Genomic DNA, 21,886 nt, shown 5'->3' with positions numbered 1-21,886 from the left:
CTGCAGCCTGCTACACTTCCTGCGCCAGAGTACTGCTCTCTGGCATGCTGGGAAGTCATAAAATCGCTGTAGTCTGCTTCGATCAGCACACTGCAGTGTAGGGACCAGAGGTCTGCAAAGCGGCAGGATGGATGAGGCTGAAATTGATATTAAAAACATGGTGATATGACAGAATTAATTGTACTTGTAACTGGTTCAGCCCCCCATCATCCCCTGCACAGCAGTTAGACTGTAGAATGGGGGCAGCGCTGTCAGCCAATATGATACCTGGCGAGCACATGTGCTAAGAGATGGAGAGAGCAGAGTAATGGCTGCTCAGAGTGCTGCCCCTTCACTGACTTATCAGCAGGTTGGAAGTGTGTCTGGGATTGAGGCTTTGGCTTGGCTGCCTGGCAGGATGACTGGATTACAGCATTGGAATTGAAGAATAAAAACAGTGGTCTATTTGTAATTCTAAATGTCAGACGGACTTTTTCCATCGGAAATTCCGACCGTGTGTATGCCCCATTAGAGTAATTTCATCGTAAATTCCGATGAGTTCCATCAGAGTTTAGATAGAGAACATGTTCAGTGATTTTTGTCGTACAAAGGTCCGACCGTTCGACCGGGGCTTTAGGTGAACAATTATATCCGCAGTGTTTCTTGCAATCTCATCATCTTCATCCCATCTTATCCTGGTTCTCTACTCAGAGGCGTACTAAGGGGGGGGGCGGGCCGCCCCAGGTACCACACACTGGCGGGGTGTCAGGCCGGCACCCCCCTCCGTGATTTAAATGGTGGAATGTCCGCCGTGGGACCCGCGGCACGGGTTTAGACAGCGCAGAGAGGCGAGCTATTAGTGGCGCTGCACTGTGGCGAATTGGCGATGTAGGGGGGGGGGGGGTGGGCAGGGTGTCACTGCTGCGTGACCTACTATCCCCTCCCCTCGCGGCCGCGGGCTGCCTGTGCGATCCCGGATGTCAGGCACAGCCCGGCTGATCAGCAGAGTGAAGCCTCCTTGTCCACTCCTCATTCTCTTCTCTTGTCCTCTACTTTTCCTCTTCTCTCCTGGCTCTTTCATCCTCCATTTCTAATCCTTTCCTCATACTATGTTCCTTTTTGTCCTATCCTCATCCTCTTCTTGTCCTCTCCTCATCCTCATCTCCTCTTGTCTTCTACTTATCCACTTCTCTTTTTGTCCACTTCTCATCCTCTTCTCTTTTGGCCCTTTTATCCTCCATTCTTCATCCTCTCCTTGCCCTCTCCTCATCCTTTTCCTTCTCTACCTGTGCATAACCCCCTCTGCTTATTCTCATCCTCTCTTCATTCTCTCCTTATCCTGGACCTCACCTCATCTTCTCTTTGCCCTCTCTTCAATCTCTCTTTGCCCTCACCTGGCCCACTCCTAAGGCCTATTTTCATCTTCTGCTCATTCTTGGACCTTTCTTACCCTCTCCTAATTTGTTTCTGGTCCTCTCATCCTCTCCTGGCCCTCTTGTTGTCCTCTTCTTACCCAGTCCCCATTCATTTTTTGTCTTCACCCTCTCCTAATCCTCTCCCGGTCCTCACTCTCCCCATCCTCTGTGGAATGGTGTTTTGTCACAACCTGTCAGATTTGATGGACAATATCAGCTCCCTCCATTATGGTGTCACCTCGTTGTCATCCTGTCCTCTAATTTGCATGATGCAGAGGTTAGAATCTATTCACATATACCCGCTAGCCAGCAGCATCCAATTCCTGCTGTCACTACAAGCAAACTGCCATCCCGTTTTATTATGTCCACATATGAGAGCCAATCCAAAATAACAGCAACTCATAAATCTGAATTATTCCGAAAATAAATTGCCAGACTGATACCTGTCTTCCAGATGTCATACAGAGAGAAGAGGCCTCAGGATTAAAGGGACACTCCAGGGAAAGTATAAAAACATTAGAACCAAAATTTCACACGCTCCTGGAAGTCTGAATTTGACTGGTACATAGAAGAAGGAACAAACATGTTACAGGCTTCAGGATACAGACATACCCACCAAACATATGAGGAGTTCTCTGGAACATGGCTACACAGGATTGCACACAAGAACAGGATGAATTGGAAGACAAATGCCATACACAGTTGCAGTGTTTGCTGGAATGCATTGCTGCTTACTGACTTGGCTTGTTAATGAATTGTTATGTATTACATTTCAATAATAGATACAGAGTACATGTTCGGTACATACAGCATAGAGAAAGGATCAATACAATGTCTCATAGGATCAGTACAAGAACAAACAGAGGCAGGTAATACATTTATACCAAGCAGGGTATCAAAAAGTATAAATTACCAGAGCTGATATACACATTGCAAATACGGATTAACTCTATAATAATGATAGAAACCTTGAACTACTCAGCAAAATGACTTGAAGATGGGAAAACACACCGCCCTAAGGAAAGGCCCTTCTCCACTCCACTAGACATGCTGGCTGATACCCAGTTTAGCAAGAAGTAAATGACTGGACACATTTTCTAAGGTCTTTGCAAATGTGAAATCTATCCACACACCAGACAGAGATGGATTACTACATAAAAAAGAGGCTTAGCTTTCTTGATCGTCGGCATCCCATGAATATTAAGTTTAGCCCTACAGAGAGCCCAGAATACTTCATATAGTGGCTCCAATTTATTTAAGTTGATAATGACATTTCATGATGCCAGTAGTTGTTGGTCCCATTCGGTGTGGTATGTTACACTATTCCCCGCATCCAATTCACATAGCAGGAGATTGTGTCCACCTGCTCTCTATGGAGCCGGTTCACACATCTCTGGAGTGGCTCCGGTGCGAATTGCGAAAGTCCTATGCATCTTTTGGTCCATTTCAGGTTTGAATTCAGCCCAAAATTCGGGCTGAAATTGGACCTGAAATGGTGAATGGAGACGCACCAGACCTCTGCTGTGAGCCGCTGCGATCTCCAGTGTGAACCCAGCCTAAGGAGGAAGTAAACACTGGTGGGTTTTTCTTTACTTTCTTCTTTTCCTCTGCAAAGAAAAGGCATAATGTGCTAGTAAGCATTGCATACTAGTCCCGAAGGTGACACTTACCTGCAAACGAATCCCTGCTGCAGGCTGCATCCATCTTCGCCCGTCTTCAATCCGGGGACGCGGACTCCGGCTGTGTGACTGGCCGGAGCCGTGTGACTTCACTCCTGTGCATGTCCAAGGGAGTCGCAGGTCACAGGACTTGTCCCGTCAGAAAGCATGCACCGATAACATCATCGGCGCGGTAAATAGTGAATATCTCCTAAAAGGTGCACATTTAGAAGATATTTACAGTAGTACCTATAGGTAAGCCTTACTCTAGGCTTACCTATTTGTACAAATGTTACAGGGAGGTTAGCAGGAGATTATGGGGCCAGTTCACACATCTCCGCAGCGGGTTCGGTGCAAATTGCACAGGAGCCCTGTGCGTCTTTTGGTCCGTTTCAGGTCCAAATTCAGCCCAAAATTCAGGCTGAAATCTAAAATGTTATGGTGAACGGGGACACACCGGACCCCTGCTGTGAGCCGCTGTCTTAAAGGGATGCATTTTTCTTCAGCTATTCTTGCACTAAAAGGTGCCGATAACAGCCGACAATAGATTCATAAAATTAATGAAGAAGTTGAATATAATATATACTGTGAGGGGTTAGCCCGGCAGCGGGTGTGTGTGACCCCCTGGAAGGGTTTAACACACAAAAAACATTAGGCACAGCAGACAGTGGTAGGAGGAAAACAAAAAGGTGCAGGTTTTATTTGAACTATATACAAATAAAAATATGACAGAAAACAAAAGAAATACAAAAATATATCCTGGTCAACTTGACCTGCTCGCTATAAACATTGGTGTCCCTAACTAACAACTGGGTACAGCCTTGTGCTGCCCAAGTCCCTGACTCCCTTCTGTTTAAATCTCTTAGCAATAGCCACACAGGCTTTGTCTCACCTGAACCTAGGAGATATATATACAGCATCTTGGATGCAACCAGGGGATTTAACCTGCCTACTGTCACTATATATATATTAGGGCTGTTGCTGATTAAAATTTTTGTGTTCGATTAATCAATTTTTTTTTTAATCGATTAATCGACTAATTTCGATTAATTATAACGCACATACAACTCCAACTACTTTTAGCTGATCTCCTCCTTGCAGGCTGATTCCCAGTGCAGCTACCAACCACTGGAAAAATGGATAGCAGGATACAAAAAACAGGCAGCGCTCGATGGGAATAGCATTAAAACTTTTATAGTCTTCAAGTAGGTAACAAAATAAATATTGCACTGGAGATAAAATTGATGTAGCTACATAAACTGTAAAAATGGCGGGAGTAATACCAAACGGTAGCAAAAGCAGTCATAAAAACATGTAGCCAAGTATGATACTGGTATAAAAATGTGTACAACGATACCACTGCTGAATCCAAATGAGGAGGGGTTAAAATCAGTCCGTCGGCATGTAGATGTCCCATGAAGGGAACTATCACAACTCCCAGTGGATGGTTGTAGAATCCCAGGTTGATAGAGGGAAGTGATAGAGGGAAGTGTAACAGCCCTTGCGTGGGGCAGATAGTAAGGTCCCGCCGGCATGCAGATATGAAGGCACAGCAAAGGAGCCCTTCAGATGGACACGGCAAGCCCCGCCACTGTCCGTGACGTTACTGGATCTCCGACAGAACTCCCTGAAGGCCCGGAAGCTGACGGAGAGGTGAGTACCAATCAAAAGAATTTTGATCGATCAAAAAAATGTAAGATTAATCGAGGAATTAATAGTTAATTTCCACAGCCCTAATATATATATATATATATATATATATATATATATATATATATAGATATATAAATATATATTTGCTTTTCAATTGTTATTTCTGGTTTTGGCCAAGTGCATCTTGAATTTTCTGTTTCAGCACCAAATTTCCATTTAAAGGCACCTCTTGGGAAGGGTTAAAAAGGTAGTAAAATGCCATGCTTTTTTTTTTTTTTAACATGCAAGGCAAAATTATAATGTGCTAGCGTGAATCGCATACCAGTAAATTATGTGAAACTTACCATAAAACGAAGACCTCCAGTGGTACGCTGTCATTGCTGACAGGACTTCCATCTTCACTTCCGGGTTCGCTGTGATGGACTTTTTACCTATATGCTTCAGGTTAATCCTCCCTGCTTGTTTAAGGCTGTTAATTGTAGTTACTCTTCTGCAGCTAGCCCTGTTTCAAATGTTAATTGTTTTAGCCCTGTGTTTACTGGTTACTGTGATTAGATAAGTGGCTTGTGTTAATTATGCTGATTGCTTCATTGTGATAATTATCTCTCTATATGCGGTGCCGACTCGGCTAGCTACTGAGTAGTTCAAAGAAATATCTTTATTTCAAAGGAGCTGTATTGAAGACCCCCCACTGTGTGAGGGGGGGCGGAGATTTGTCATTGTAACAGTTGTAACCACATATAAGCTCTGGTTTCTTAACATTAAACTCTGTGTTGTTCAAGCAGTAAGCTGGTCTCATGTGTGGCTTTCTGGGCGATTCCAGGGATATCCCTCCTCGTGGAATATTGGGGTGATTGTCGTTATGGGAAGAAGGGAACGTTGACGGGGATATCATACCGATACCGTCACAATTGGTTGGTAGCAGTGGGATTTTTCCCTTCTATTCCCCTTCACACCCGGATTCCAAGCAGACACTGGAAGAACTACTGGAAGTTCTTGGAAGGATTGCTAGCAACAAAACCAAGCGGGTCATCATAGCAGAATCAATGGAGCTAGACCAGGAGGAGGACGGGATTGCAGCAACGCCAGCAGTACAAGAGATGGAGACACCAGTGATTCAGGAAGAGGAATCACCAGCCAACAAGCTAATGAGAGAGAAGCTAGCGTGGTTCGGCCCGAACCCAACGCCAGATGTGGTACTGAAAGTGATGGACATGTTAGTAAACGCAGAGCTACAGTTAAAACTGGCAGCAGTCCAACAAGCAGCCGCACCTTCTACGAACAGTGAGTACAGCACAGCAGACGCAAGGAAGATTCCGTTTAGCGCTTTTAAAGCTTTTGATGAAAAGGACTGTGAGATTGATAACTTCCTGGCGGATTTTGAGCGACAATGTAACCTGCACCGAATAGCTAGAGGAGACTGGGTTGCAATATTGTCAGGCAAACTGTCAGGCAAAGCTTCTGATGCTTTCCGGACCGTGCCAGATCAGGATATTCATAGCTACGCCCGGGTTAAAGAAGTGCTCCTGGCTCGTTATGCAGTAACCCCAGAGTCCCACCGACAGAAGTTCAGGGACTCACGCAAAACCACGAAAGACTCTTATGCGGAATGGGCATGCCAATTGTCCCGGTCGGCCTCTAACTGGGCTAACAGCAGCCAGGCCACCACCGCAGAGGACATTTTGCAACTAATGCTCCTGGAGCAATTTTACAATCACATCCAGACGGACGTCAAGGATTGGGTGAGAGATCGCAGGCCCATGACTCTACCAGAGGCCGCGAAGTTGGCGGATGAATATGCAGATACTCGCAAGACGAACCAGGTCACACCACAGGAACAACCTCCACCACAAACGGTGCCCTCACACCCACCAACCGCTAGATACCAACCTCCTAACAGACCGGTGACATCTAGCCCTCGCTATCATCGCCAGGAGGGCAACGAACAACGCTGCTTCCGGTGCAAACAGCTGGGTCACTTCAAGCAGAATTGCCCCATGAATGACAACACCAGGTCAAATTGGTCTCAACCTGGGTACCGCCCACCAGCAGCAGCCCATTGTGTAGACTCGGCTTGGGATCCAAAGGAGCTGGGTCAGGAAGAACCATTGGGCACCCCTTACGAAGCCCTCATGGTACAATCTGTTATTACGGACAACAGGGAACACCATTGTCAGCTGGTCATGGGCGACAGCCCTGAGCCGGAGGGGCCCTGGAGGGAGCTGGGCAGAAAGAGGCACCGCCGGCCACCCTTCAAGAAGAAGAGGTCCTGGAAGCCGTATAACAAGCTGACCTGGGAGGAGAAGAAGCGACTGGAGGAGAGGGAGTCGCAGCGGGCGTTCCAGATGCGTGCCGAGATGTTCGCCAAGGGCCCACCGGTGGCCCCTTACACCACCACCCAGTTCCTGATGATGAAGGACCACGTGGAGAGCCTGCAGGACATGAGCAAGCAGGAGCTGATCCGTGAGTACATAGAGCTGGAGGAGTGCATAAGCCGCATGGAGGAGGAGAACAACCACCTGAGGTCACAGCGGGCTGACCCCCCCAGGCTCCATGAACTGGAGATGGAGCTGGAGAAGCTCAAAGAGGAGAACCGGCGGCTGCGGAGGGAGCAGGGGGTGGCTGACCTTATGGGGCTCTGAGTCCCCTCTCCCCCCCCCCCCCCCCGGACTCTGAGCACCAGTGCTACAGCACTTCAACAAATATAACTTTTTCTTTTTATGAATCTCCTGTGATTGTCACTTCAGAGCCATAACCTGCCCCTCCCATAGCGGGACACCTAGATGGCGGCGCACAGACCCATTCGCCATCTTCACACTGACTTCTGGTGACTCTGCAGATCGCACAAAGACTTGGGGACTGACCGGCGTGTGATCTGACGACCCGGTGGCATACCTGAGTCGGGAGCAGTTGTCAAGGGAGGTCAGTCATGCCAAACGGAGTTAACCTCGGACTAAAAGCTCTGAACCCGTCAACCCTACTGGACCAGGGAAGGTCCAACCGGGTTTGCCGGAGCAGGGAGAAGAAGGGGGGCCATTGTGATGGACTTTTTACCTATATGCTTCAGGTTAATCCTCCCTGCTTGTTTAAGGCTGTTAATTGTAGTTACTCTTCTGCAGCTAGCCCTGTTTCAAATGTTAATTGTTTTAGCCCTGTGTTTACTGGTTACTGTGATTAGATAAGTGGCTTGTGTTAATTATGCTGATTGCTTCATTGTGATAATTATCTCTCTATATGCGGTGCCGACTCGGCTAGCTACTGAGTAGTTCAAAGAAATATCTTTATTTCAAAGGAGCTGTATTGAAGACCCCCCACTGTGTGAGGGGGGGCGGAGATTTGTCATTGTAACAGTTGTAACCACATATAAGCTCTGGTTTCTTAACATTAAACTCTGTGTTGTTCAAGCAGTAAGCTGGTCTCATGTGTGGCTTTCTGGGCGATTCCAGGGATATCCCTCCTCGTGGAATATTGGGGTGATTGTCGTTATGGGAAGAAGGGAACGTTGACGGGGATATCATACCGATACCGTCACATTCGCTTTCTCCAATCGTCTGATTGGCTGTGTCACAATGATGTCACTCCCCCGCATGTACATGGGAGCCGCTATCCATGGCACAGGACTCTGAAGGAACAGCACAGGCATTCTTCAGAGTGCATGCGCTGGTGGCATCACCAGCTCATTCACAATTAAATATCTTCTAAACGGTGCACATTGAGGAGATATTTACTGTACCTATAGGTAAGCCCTATTATGGACTTACCTATAGTAGAAATGTACCATGGGAGTTTACTCCCACTTTAAGCAAATATCAAAATTCCTTGATGGGTAGAAATTGTTTGGAGAAGGGGGAATTTCTTTGCATGCAGACCACCCTAGGTAACACCCACTGTGATGGTCAGCGAGCCCCATGATTGGAAAAAAACTGAAATCCAGTGAATGTAAGGGATGGGTCAGTAAGGCTGAGGAGGAAAGCGCTAGATGAGGCTGGGTGTCCCCCAGCCAGGAAATGAGACAGTCAGGCCTCGTACACACGACCGAGTTCCTCGGCAAAAACCAGCAAGAAACTTGCTGGGAGAAACATTTTTGCCGAGGAAACCGGTCGTGTGTACATTTTCGTTGAGGAAACTGTCGAGAATCCAGTCGAGCCAAAAAGAGAGCATGTCCTCTATTTCCTTGACAGGAATGAAGAAAATTGGCTTGTTGAGTTCCTCGACAGCCCAACAAGGAACTCGACGAGGAAAACGATGTGTTTCGCCCGTCAAGTTTCTCGGTCGTGTGTACGCGGCTCCATGATCTGACTTGCTACAGTACAGTTTCCAATGCACATTGTGAGAATCATGCAGTAAGCAATTTTAGTACAGGGAGGTATCTGTGCAAGACTGAAGTGAAGGCTGGAGTTCAGCTTTAAGTGTGAATGTCATCAATCAAGAAATGTATTAATACGCTGAGTACGGAGAGCGCAGAATGACCAGCAGGAAGACTCAGAGCCACAACAAGCAGAAGACCGATGACATAGAGGACACAAAGGAAGAGACGGCTCCATGAAGAAAGAGAGCCGGAGGATGCTGGGCAGCAGAGAAAAGAACACAGAGAAGAGAGACAAAGAGGAAGAAAAGAAGGAAACGCTCACTAAAGAGGCATCGAGAACAGAGACGTCAACGCAAAATGGAAAGTTCGACTACAATGAGACGCCGCGGCGAGGGACCAACTCTAAGTACTAAAGGTGCCGCCACAGACAGACAGGTACATACCAGGCTGGATAATAGGCCCGCGACTCGAGAGAGGAAGGATGCGGGATGTGATCATTAGCGGTGGACACGGACATCTTCAATCAGGAGACAAATCTGCATCTTTACAGGAAATTTACCAACAATACGGAAAAAAAACACTGAACTTCCACAGAACTACAACATTGCACAGTACAGACTGAGAATACGCAGCTTCCATCCGCACCCGAACCTCACACATAGGCTGACCTCTGTCTGGGGTTGGGAGAAGCAGACAATCTCCCACAATGCCTCTTTCTACAGATGCTATAAAGCGGCGGAATTATTTCACTTGGTCGGTTCGATATCATTGACAGAGGAGAACTTTGTTAGATGCAAACAGTCATTAACAGACTTTCCCTGATTCAGGACACCCATAATTCCGGAACGTGACTTGTCACCAAGGCTGACACTTTAACCTCAGTCTGTGACCTTGTCAGGGAATACCATTCCAATCCTGGAGAAATACTGCAATGTATTGATTTATCCCTTAGGATCTGCAATGACAATTCAGCTAAGACCCCCTCCCCAGCATCCCCCTAGGCACATTTATTCCAAATGTGGATATGGAGCAGCTGCACAGCAAGTCTCCTATCTCCCGGTAAGTGTGAGCGACACCCTATCCCACTGTACAATGACTATTTACACCAGGGGTGTGTGCTGGTCATCCGGATATACAACTTTCATCAGAAGAAATCCCAGTTTTGGGTGGACTTCTCCGGCAGGGTAGAAATCGTTCTTTCGGAAAACAAGAGAAACATTCAGAATACTATGATCCCTACATTTCATTTTGAAGATATAATTGTACAGAAATCTTGGTGTATGTGGCACAAGGCAATCACGATGGGAAGAACCATATCTATGTCTGCTGCCTTCACACACACACACACATGTGCGACTCTGTCAGTCTGTGTGTTCATAAAGAATACAGCAGAGATACACATAGCTATTATCTCTCCACAGGTGACCGCTGCGCCAGCTGCCATCTCAGCCTTTGTGAAGAGAAATGGCATCTTCACACATCCTGATACAAAGGTGCAATCCTGCATCACCAAAGAATGTACCCTGTTAGATCTTCATCCCTCGGAGTAACATATAAAAATGACTATTCTGTGTATAACACTGGAGTCCACTGAATGGCCGCTAAACCGCGCACAAGACTTTGCAGGGAGAAAGACAATGACTATAATGTCTGCGTGTGTGCCTAGACATAGCAAACTTACCCTGGCACTGCATGTCCCCTACTGCCCCAGAGCAACCGGGCCACCCGAACCTCCCACCATGAATGGAAACCGTGCAATAATTCTTCACCAGCATCAACTAAACACAACTCCTGTACTGGGCGATATTTGCTAATAAAAGGGAAAATTGCTATGGTTTGGGACAAAAGTAAAGCAATTACATACAGCACCCCATCACGGAGCTGGTGGATGTTAGAGACCTGCACCTTCCGTTTGAGGATGCGCGAAAGATGCTCAATAGGGTTTAGGTCTGGAGACATGCTTGGCCAGTCCATCACCTTTACCCTCAGGCAGTGGTCGTCTTGGAGGTGTGTTTGGGGTTGTTATGTTGGAATACTGTCCTGCGGCCCAGTCTCCAAAGGGAGGGAATCATGCTCTGCTTCAGTATGTCACAGTACATGTTGGCATTCATGGTTCCCTCAATGATCTGTAGCTCCCCAGTGTCAGCAGCACTCATGCAGCCCAAGACCATGACTCTCCCACCACCATGCTTGACTGTAGGCAAGACACACCTGTCTTTGTACTCCTCACCTGGTTTCCGCCACACACGCTTGACACCATCTTAACCAAATAAGTTTATCTTGGTTTCATCAGACCACAGGACATGGTTCCAGTAATCCATGTCCTTAGTCTGCTGGTCTTCAGCAAACTGTTTATGGGTCTGGGGAGAGATGTACAGTATCTTACAAAAGTGAGATACTCTTCTAAAGATAATTCACAAGAAAGCCTGCAAACACCTGATCCAATGCACATCTCTCCCCAGACCCACAAACACCTGACCCAAAACACATCTCTCCCCAGACGACCCACAAACACCTGACCCAACACACATCTCTTCTCAAACATACAAACACATGACCCAACACACATCTCTTCTCAAACATACAAACACCTGACCCAACACACATCTCTTCTCAAACATACAAACACATGACCCAACACACATCTCTTCTCAAACATACAAACACCTGACCCAAAACACATCTCTTCTCAGACCCACAAACACCTGACCCAGCACATATCTCTTCTCAAACATACAAACACATGACCCAACACAAATCTGTTCCCAGATCCATAAACACCTCATCCGACACACATCACTTCTCAACATACAAACACCTGACCCAACACACATCTGTTCCCAGATCCACGACCACCTGACCCAACATACACCTCTCCCCAGACGTGCAAACACCTCACCCAACACACATCTCTCCCCAGACGTGCAAACACCTGACCCAACACACATCTCTTTCCAGACATACAAACACCTGACCCAACACAAATCTCTTCTCATGCCCCGTACACACAAGCAGGTTTTTCAACGGGAAAACTGCGAGGAGAGATTTTGGCCGGGAATCCCATCTGTGTGTATGCTCCTTCACAGTTTTTCCGAAGGCAAAAATGCCAAAAACAGCCGGACAAGAGCCGGGATTTCCGATGGACTTTTTCCCGCCGGAAAACCTGGCTGTGTGTACGAGAAAACCGGCGTTTTTTGGCAGTTTTCCCATCGGAAAAACTTAGATGGAGAATACACACGGTCGGGATTCCCGAAGAAAAGCCCTTATTTGAGTTTTCCTGACCTGGGAAAACCGATCGTCTGTACGGGGGGAAAGTAGAGAGCAGGCTCTCGGTTTTCCCCTCTGAATTTCCGACGGATCTTTTCCTGTCGGGAATCCCGCTCGTGTGTACCAGGCATTAGACATACAAACACCTGACCATACACACATCTCTTCTCAGACATACAAACACCTGACCCAACACACATCTCTTCTCAACATACAAACACCTGACCCAACACACATCTCTCCCTAGACCCACAAACACCCACCCAACACATCTCCTACAAATGCCTAACTCCACACATTCAACCCAGTACAAGTCTCTATAGCTACAAACAGTTAAGCGAATGCACATCTTTCTCCAGATCTCCAGAATTAGCACATTTCTTACAATCCTGAACCAAATAACACCAGCATTTTAAAAGCTAAGCTGTCCTCAGGGTTAAAGCTGGCTATGTTTTTTGTTCCCTCTCACTCAATTACAGGTGACATAATTGGTAAACTTCTCAGTAAGAGAGATTTTAATCAATTATAATCATTTGTTCTAACCCATTGCCGACATGTAGTTTAATTAAGAGACCCGAGTATTGCAAGTGAAGCAACTGTGAACAAAGTTCAATCTTGTGTTTTAAAGCAGTTAATATCTGACATTCTCTATGCTAAAGGACTGGACCCTCCAGCTATCTATAGATGTATAATGCATTGGTAGTCCTCCCTTACTCCATCCCTGGTATTTCACTCCACAAAAGCTAGAAAAGATCTTCTGCAATTACTCCTCCTTGTGCTGAAGAGAATATGGCCACCCGGACACTCTTTTTCAAATTTAATGGCCTTATGCACAAATAGTCCCCTTTTCTCATTTCCTTGGTCACACAAATGCAAATCTAGCTAGACCCAGCCTTGGTGCTACTCCATCTTAACATTGAACATGGTCCTCATAACCTTCAAACATTTCTCCATCACTGCTTCATTGCTGCTAGGAAGAACAATGGTGCAGCCTGGAAATGGAAAGATGCCCCAGATGAGATACAGTATGTGCCCTTAACGATGAAGCACAATTAGAACTTTTGTTCACAATTGAAAATGGTAAATACGAGTGTTTTGGCAGCAATTGAACAGATGGCTTGTGCTCCACAGCTGTACGGTCCAAACTCAAGGATCATCATATAGGTTTTGCCCCTAATTGTTTAATAGATTAATTATTCCATATTTCATAATTACATCAATAGCAAACCTAATAGTCATTACAGACAGAGGAGTAACATTACCACCCATACGGAGGCAGGAATACAGTATATAACCTCTGCCGATGTATACATTTTATTTTGAACCATTGAATCTGATGCTTTTTCTTTTTGTTATATTGAAGTTATGTTGGTGACCATACCAGATGTGATTACTAACAACTAGGATGTATGCTTGTACATTCTGCCGGGAACTTTCCATCGTTAAAGTGTCAAATTTGAAAAGTCCTTCAGTGATAAACATAAAAGAAAAATTAGAAGAATGTGTGGAATTCTGGATGGAGTACTACTGGAGAACAGAGATCCATTCTTTTCTGGATAGTTAAAAAAAGTACCATATCCTTGAAAACTGAACATCTATGTATCATTTCCATTGTATTCTTTCCATCTGTGTCAGACTTGTGTTGACTAATGTAAAAAAACATCCTTTGGTATGTAGCTGAGCCCTGAGGCCTCGTACACACGACCGAGTTTCTCGGCAAAAACCAGCAAGAAACTTGCTGTGATTTTTTTTTGTCATGTGTACATTTTTCGACGAGGAAACTGTCGAGGATCCCGCCGAGCCAAAAAGAGAGCATGTCTTATTTTTCCTCGACGGGAATGGAGAAACTTGCCTTGTCAAGTTCCTCGACAGCCTAACAAGGAACTCGACGAGGAAAACGTTGTGTTTTGCCCGTCGAGTTCCTCGGTCGTGTGTACGAGGCTTGAGGCTGCGGCAGAAAGTGTGATTTCCATTCCCATGAAATTCAGTTTCTTCCTGGCTCAGGTTATTTTGCTGTATGGAGAGTCTGAGAAGGGTCAGTAAGGTGTTAAATGTATTTATATTATAATCTCAGACATCCCCTGTTATTGATTATAGTGCCGCGATCATGCATATTTATTGTGTGACTTTGCTGTCATGGTGCTCTCCGTCAGAGATGATGTAATGATCGTAGGATCCAGCGGCGATAGCACAATCAGCACTCTTACGTTTATTTCCTACCAATGATCTTGTCCAAAATCATTATGGGGTGTTCTGTTGGTACGTCACTTGGGATTTATTGAATGACAAATGTTTCCTTTGCAGTAAACCAAAAAAAATGTAATGCAATTATTTGCAAGGAAATTTGGTGATTTGTACTGTAGGCCTGTGATTTTTAGGAATAACTCACTTAAATCTGACCAAACAAGAGTCTAATAGGCATCTCGGGTATGACATTTTTTTAAAAACAAAATTTTAAATTATAATATAATAAATAATTATAAATAATTATAGCAAGTAATAATATAATTAAAATAAAAATTATTCAATAATGTAATCAAATCAAAATCACTGAAATTTTCTCAGTTGCAGAATTGTTGCTGTCATTATTAATTTTTTTTTATGACGAATTTCCCCGCAAATCGCTATCGCACAATTCTGCAAGTGATTATAATTTATTATCGCTGTTTTCTAGCTGATCTAAAACCATTTTTGACATAAAAAGACACTTTTGGTTGCTATGGACAATCTACAGTTTTCAGGCAGAAAAAAAGGTTTTTATTATATAAAATGACATGCAGGACACTGGGCAGACCACTAGGGACAAGGGGGTGTGTTTTTTTTACATACAGTACTGTAATCTATAAGATTACAGTATACTGTATGTATAGTGTTTGTATAGTGTTTGTTTTTGAATTTGGCGCTGATCTCCGCTCCCGTGCGTCGTAACGTCGCAGGGAACGGAGATCGGCGGCACAGGAGGACGCTGTGTGAATCGAGCGAGGTCCCGCTCGCTCACACAGCGTGGTGACATCGCTGGATCCAGGAGAAGGTAAGCCAGCGCACGCTGCAGGCTCTGCATGTCTACCCCGAGCGTGACTCGGGGATACCGATTTTGGTAGAAAAAATCAACCCCGAGTCACGCTCGGGGATACCGCCAGGGGGGTTAAATGAGGTCCATCTTCTGCTAACGGGCGATTAAAAAATCTCATTGGATGTTGAGGCCAAAGCCTCGCCAACAACAGCTGTTGGTGGAAAATGAGGAAATACTGGAAAGAGAGCAACCTTTTTATCTTCTAGGAAAGAAAACGATGGGGTTGATTTCTTAAAAGGCAAATAGGCTGTTGCTCCAGAGCTTAGTAAATGGGGTAAAGCTTCACTTTGCAAAAAAGTACCCAATCACGTGCAAGGAAAATCATTTTTTTTTTCCTTGCACATGATTGGATGATGGAAGACAGCTGAGCTTTTGCTCATTTACTAACTCTGGAGAAACTGCTCTTGCAGAGTGCACAGTCTTTTTGCCTTTAGTAAATCAACGCTAAAGCTCACCATACATATCACATTTTAAGCTGGCCATAATCAGTTCGAATCTCAGCCAGTTCAGTAAGGTCCGGCCAAGTTTCAAACTATGTATGGGCAGGCTGAATGTTCACAAGTTGATCGATAAATCAACTTGGGAACAACCAGCCTGTCTGATTGTACATGTGATTACTGCTAGTGGCTAATGTAGCAGCAATCACTGTACTCACCCTATGGGTTGAGAAGTATGGGTGTAGATTGTGCTGGACTGACTCTATCAGTCAGTGATGTAGATTGGTAGGGTGTGGGCAGATGGAAAGAATACATTTCCAGAGGTCCGTGCCCAGCTGGAAAAAGGTGGTGATGAGCCCTGTATGGGCTTGGGCTGCGCCCTCTGGGTGCATCCTTACGGTCGACTCCACTTGTAATGTAGAGGATAAAGGAGTGCCCGATAACCAATGAGGTAAGAAATTTGTATTTTATTGGAAGTTTCAGCAGTAAAAATAGGCCAACACGTTTCAGGGGACTAGAAACTCTCCCTTCATCGGGGCTGCTGGTAAAAATAGTTGTGGAATAGTCCTGTTGGAGGGTGCCTTTGGCACATGACTCTGAACTGTAAAGTACCATTCACACTATCAGTTTTCCTGCAGGTTTTCTCTTCAGGTTTACCAAAACCATGTAGTGCAAGGGCCTGCCTGATTGCATACAAATTGAAACTCTTGAGGTTTGACCTCATATTAGATGGTTTTGGTAAACCTGATAGTGTGTATGGGGCTTTAGAAGTGCTCTGCGCTGGCTGTGTGTTCAATGGCAGCAGTCCTTTGAACACACAACCAGCGCAGAGGACTTCCAACAGTCCAGATTCATGTGCCAAAGGCACCCTCCAACAGGACTATTCCACAACTATTTTTAGCAGCAGTCCTGATGAAGGGGGAGTCTCTAGTCCCCTGAAACGCGTTGGACCCTTTTTTTACTGCAGAAACTTTAAATAAAATACAAATTTTGTACCTCATTGTTTACCGAATGCTCCTTCACCCTGTGGGGACGGCTCCCACCTCGTCGGTAGAACACAATGGCTCTGCTGGAGGGATTACCCCATCAAAGCTAAGGTGTCATGCACACTGGACATTATAAAAAACTTCAGTAGCTTTAGCTGTAGAATGGCACGTTAAAAACACAAGTTTTGCAGCGTTTTTGCAATTCGTTTTTTTTAGCAGTTGCATTTTTTAGCAAAACTATACTCTCACAAAAGCTTATGGTTTAAAACAGCTGCTTAAACCCACTAGTTCTGGGGGGGTTTTCCCAGCCAGAAAATGCCCCTGCCAGAAAAGCTGATAAAAGCTTGCGTGCGCATGGACATGCTGGGGAGTTTACTGGCTGCAGGAAAAAAATGCCTGAAGCCAAAAACAGCAGCTGTAAAAATGTCCAGTGTGCATTAGGCCTAACTGTGTTGATGGGGGAATTGAGCGGTTGTCTTTCCCACAACGTGTGGTTTTTAGTAGAAATAAAGCAGATTGCATGATCAGTTTGTAGTGTGAGTGATAACCCTGACACGCATCCTATTGGACTAGAAGCCAGCAGTCACTTCATAAAGTACAGAAAAGCCTGCGGGGCAGAGGGGCACAATCCCTAAATTCCCAGCATGCTATCAAGGTTAAATAAATCCCCTAATTTCTCTTTCAATAAAACATCCACATTTTCCCGCCTTTCCGACTCTCTAGATGAAACCCCACAGCCTGCTATCAGCAAACACCAGCAATGACAGAGGCCAAGCCAGGGCTGAAGGCAGCTCAGCCAGCTGCCAGTACAGACAGCTCAGAAGATGTTTACAGCATGTGTGACTGCAGAGAAAGAGAGGCGCTGGGTGACTCCAGAGGAAAGAGTACACAGCATCCTCATACATGTACAACCTTATAGACCCCATACATCTCCAAACATCTCCATACATCCCTATAGACCCCATACATCCCCGAACATCCCTATAGACCCCATACATCCCCGAACATCTCCATACATCCCTATAGACCCCATACATCTCCATACATCCCTATAGACCCCATACCACCCCGAACATCTCTATACATCTCTATAGACCCCATACATCCCCGAACATCTCCATACATCCCTATAGACCCCATACATCCCCAAACATCTCCATACATCCCAATAGACCCCATACATCCCCAAACATCTTCATACATCCCTATAGACCCCATACATTCCTGAACATCTCCATACATCCCTAAAGACCCCATATATCCCCATAGACCCCATACATCCCCGAACATCTCCATACATCCCTATAGGCCCCATACATTCCCGAACATCTCCATACATCCCCAAAAAAAAACATACATCCCTATAGACCCCATACATCCCTGAACATCTCCATACATCCCTATAGACCCCATACATCCCCAAACATCTCCATACATCCCAATAGACCCCATACATCCCCAAACATCTTCATACAAACCTATAGACCCCATACATTCCTGAACATCTCCATACATCCCTAAAGACCCCATACATCCCCATAGACCCCATACATCCCCGAACATCTCCATACATCCCTATAGGCCCCATACATTCCCGAACATCTCCATACATCCCAAAAAAAAAACCATACATCCCTATAGACCCCATACATCCCTGAACATCTCCATACATCCCTATAGACCCCATACATCCCCGAACATCTCCATACATCCCTATAGACCCCATACATCTCTATAGATCCCATACATCCCCGAACATCTCCATACATCCCTATAGACCCCATACATCCCTATAGACCCCATACATCCCTGAACATCTCAATACGTCCCAATAGACCCCATACATCCCTGAACATATCTATACATCCCTATAGACCCCATACATCCCTGAACATCTTCATATATCCATATAGACCCCATACATCTCCATACCACCCCGAACATCTCCATACATCCCTATAGACCCCAAACATCTCCATACAACCCCTGAACATCTCCATACATCCCTATAGACCCTATACATCCCTGAACATCTCCATACATCCCTATAGACCCTATACATCCCTGAACATCTCCATACATCCCTATAGACCCTATACATCCCTGAACATCTCCATACATCCCTATAGACCCTATACATCCCTGAACATCTCTACATCCCTATAGACCCCATACATCCCTGAACATCTCTATATATCCCTGAATGTCCCCATACATCCCTGAACATCTCCACACATCCCTGAACATCTCCATACATTCCTGAACACCCTCATACATCCCGAATATCTCAATAGTTCCCTGAACATCTCCATACTTCCCTGTGGAGTCCCATACATTATTATACAGTCTCATACTTCCCTGTACAGTTCCATACATCCTCATACACCCCTACACATCCCCTGCAGTAACATATACTCCCAAAAATACATTTCCATACCTCCCCATATTGTCACATACATCCCTGTACAGTTCAATACATCCTCATACATCCCTATACATCCCCTACAGTCCCATATACTCCTAAGAATCCTGATATATCCCAATACATCCTCATAAATCTCCATACATCCCAGATAGTCTTATACATCCCAGTACAGTTCCACACATCCTAATACATCCCTACACTTCCCCCTACAGTCCCATATACACCCAAACATCCCAATATATCCCCATAAATCCTCATACAGTCTCATATATCCATGTACAGTTCTGTACATAAACATCCCTATGCATTCACAAACATTTCTGTACCACCCCATATATCCTCATACATTCCTACACATCCCCTACAGTCCTATATACCCCTAAACATTCCAATAGATCCCCATACATCCCTATAAATCCTCATACATCCCTGTAAATCTCATAAATCCATACACATCCCCTACAGTCACATATTTCACTACACATCCCCGTGCATCTTCATACAATCCTATACAACCCCATACATCTGTGTAAATTCCTTTAAATACCTTCTAATCCTTTACATCTTCATAGGTACCATACAGTCCCATATCTCCTATAAAGTCCCATACAACCATTTACAATCCCTAAACATCTCTGTCCATCCCCATATATCCCAAACAGTCCCATACACTCCCCTACATACATATACACCTCTGTACATCCTTGTTCAATCCCATACATCCCTACACATTCCCCAAAGCCCCATACACTCCTATACACCCCCATATGTCCCTGTTTGGATCCATATATCTCATACTACCCTATACATCCCCATATACCTTCATACATTCCCGTTTCCAGATACACACAACGCTGGCCTGCAGCACAGCAAACTTGGCTATTTGTTCTGCAGCACTGTTCATTGAAGTGTAAATAGAACAAGCCGGTCTCCAATCATCTGTATTGTGCAGGAAAGGTTACAAGCACAATTACACGATGGCCCCGGCGGAACGTCCTCATTACAGAGCACAGCCGCTGACCCCAGAGGCTGACACTTCACATCTGCCATTCATCCTATTCTGAAGAGGGTAAGGGTAATTAATGAGGGAAGAGGGTCATTATTCCGGGGAGGAACAAGTTTCAGTCAAAGCAGGGAGAGGGACAGAAGAGGCAGAGACAGCGTGACGATAGAACGGCTTCTCCACTTCATAATGTGAGGCTGATCTCTATATATAGATGGGAGCCTTATGGAAGAAAGGCAAAGCACAATGATAATCCGAGACACACAGACCTGGATATGACTGGGGAGGGAGAGATATGAAATAGAGAGGGAGAGAGAAATACCAGACAGAGATAGGAGATGGAAAAAGGGATAGAAGATGGATAGATATGAAGTAAGGGCGAAAGATCGAAGAGCGATACAGGATGGAGAAAGAGAGATAGAGGAGTAATAGAGAGAGAGAGGGATACGAGATTGAGATAGACAGACAGATAAAGCTTTCTTCTATATTAGACATATCATTCAAAAATGATTCACTTGATATATAATGAAGTATATACGCACATAAACGTTTATTTTATGTCGTGACACACTGCTATCTTCATGGACACATTCCTAATTTCAAGGTATGCAGGAACCCAGTGGTATTTCCTTGTGAAGTTTTCCTATATACTCCACATGATAAATTTTCAAGGGACAGAAGACACATACACTTAGATAATAAATGGACACATTTGGTCTAGGAGGACTCTTCCACCATCTATACATCACACAGGGCTTTGTCCGGCTCCATGTAAAGGGCACACACCGGGTATAGGGACAGGTGGCAGCAAACAGGTTTTAGCATGGGGAGGGGTGACTTCTGTACTGCCCCACGAGATAACTTTGATTTGCACTTTATTCTACCCCCATCAGAAACACGTAATATACATTAGTCATTGTACTGAGTTCCCAGTTTGTGTGATATACAGGTGGCTGGGGACGCACAGGCCGCCACACACACACAGGGGGGGGGGGGGGTATAAGTGACAAGAGGCAAATGATGTGTTAAGCAGCCCCAGGAGAAGAGTAACTTGTAGCTGCGGCTTATTACAGCACAGCAGCAGCATGGCACATGTAATACGCCCTGTGTGCGGAGCTGGCAGAGGGGACGAGGACAGGTGACACATCACACAAAATTATGGCACACGTAATGTGCCCCATGTACACTGTATGTGAAGCTGACAGGGGACAGGTGGCACATCACCTGAACTTCTGCACAATCCCCACAGCTGAGCAACTTTCCCCTGTGTCACAATCTCCCCATATACATCATACATAGAATAGTGTACTGTGCACAGCAATTATAACATCTAAGATAAAAAGAGGGTCCTACCTGAGAATGGCGCTCTCTCCTTGCCGCACCGTCACGTTGTCCATGGCTTTGGAAAATCCAGTATCCCCGCTGCGGACTGGCACTCCTGCGGGCACAAGAAACAGCAGTCTGAGACCCAGGGCAAGTAGCCACCTCCAGCAGGGGGCAACCCCCATTGTGAAAGCACAGAAAGCGCAAACACTGACTGACTGGCTGCCCCCCCTCTGCTACATGTCCACAGCCTGGCACCAGCACAGGGGCACACAGCCTGGCACTGTGTATAGAGGAGAGAGTACTGTGCGTGATACAGTCTGCGAGCGGCTGCCTCCCTCCCTCTTCCCTCCTTCCT

At 45.4% G+C, this 21,886-nt stretch overlaps 1 protein-coding gene across 6 annotated transcripts in view; it reads right to left on the bottom strand.

The window, feature by feature from the left end:
* Window positions 1–21,886, bottom strand: part of LOC120915600 (neurotrimin-like) — a 903,107-nt gene that overhangs the window by 319,298 nt on the left and 561,923 nt on the right. For 3 of the 6 annotated variants that reach the window (XM_040326246.1, XM_040326248.1, XM_040326249.1), the window contains exon 1: window positions 21,559–21,841. In XM_040326246.1, the coding sequence (XP_040182180.1) occupies window positions 21,559–21,713 (155 nt within the window). In that variant the 5' untranslated portion in view covers window positions 21,714–21,841. Of the gene's footprint in view, window positions 1–21,558; window positions 21,842–21,886 lie in introns of those variants that run through there. The other 3 variants (XM_040326247.1, XM_040326251.1, XM_040326250.1) reach the window with 2 other exon arrangements.

This window comes from Rana temporaria, chromosome 10 (assembly GCF_905171775.1).
Source record: "Rana temporaria chromosome 10, aRanTem1.1, whole genome shotgun sequence".
NCBI lineage: Eukaryota > Metazoa > Chordata > Amphibia > Anura > Ranidae > Rana > Rana temporaria.
The sequence above is the reverse complement of the archived record's forward strand: the minus strand, read 5'-3'. Positions and strand labels throughout refer to the sequence as shown.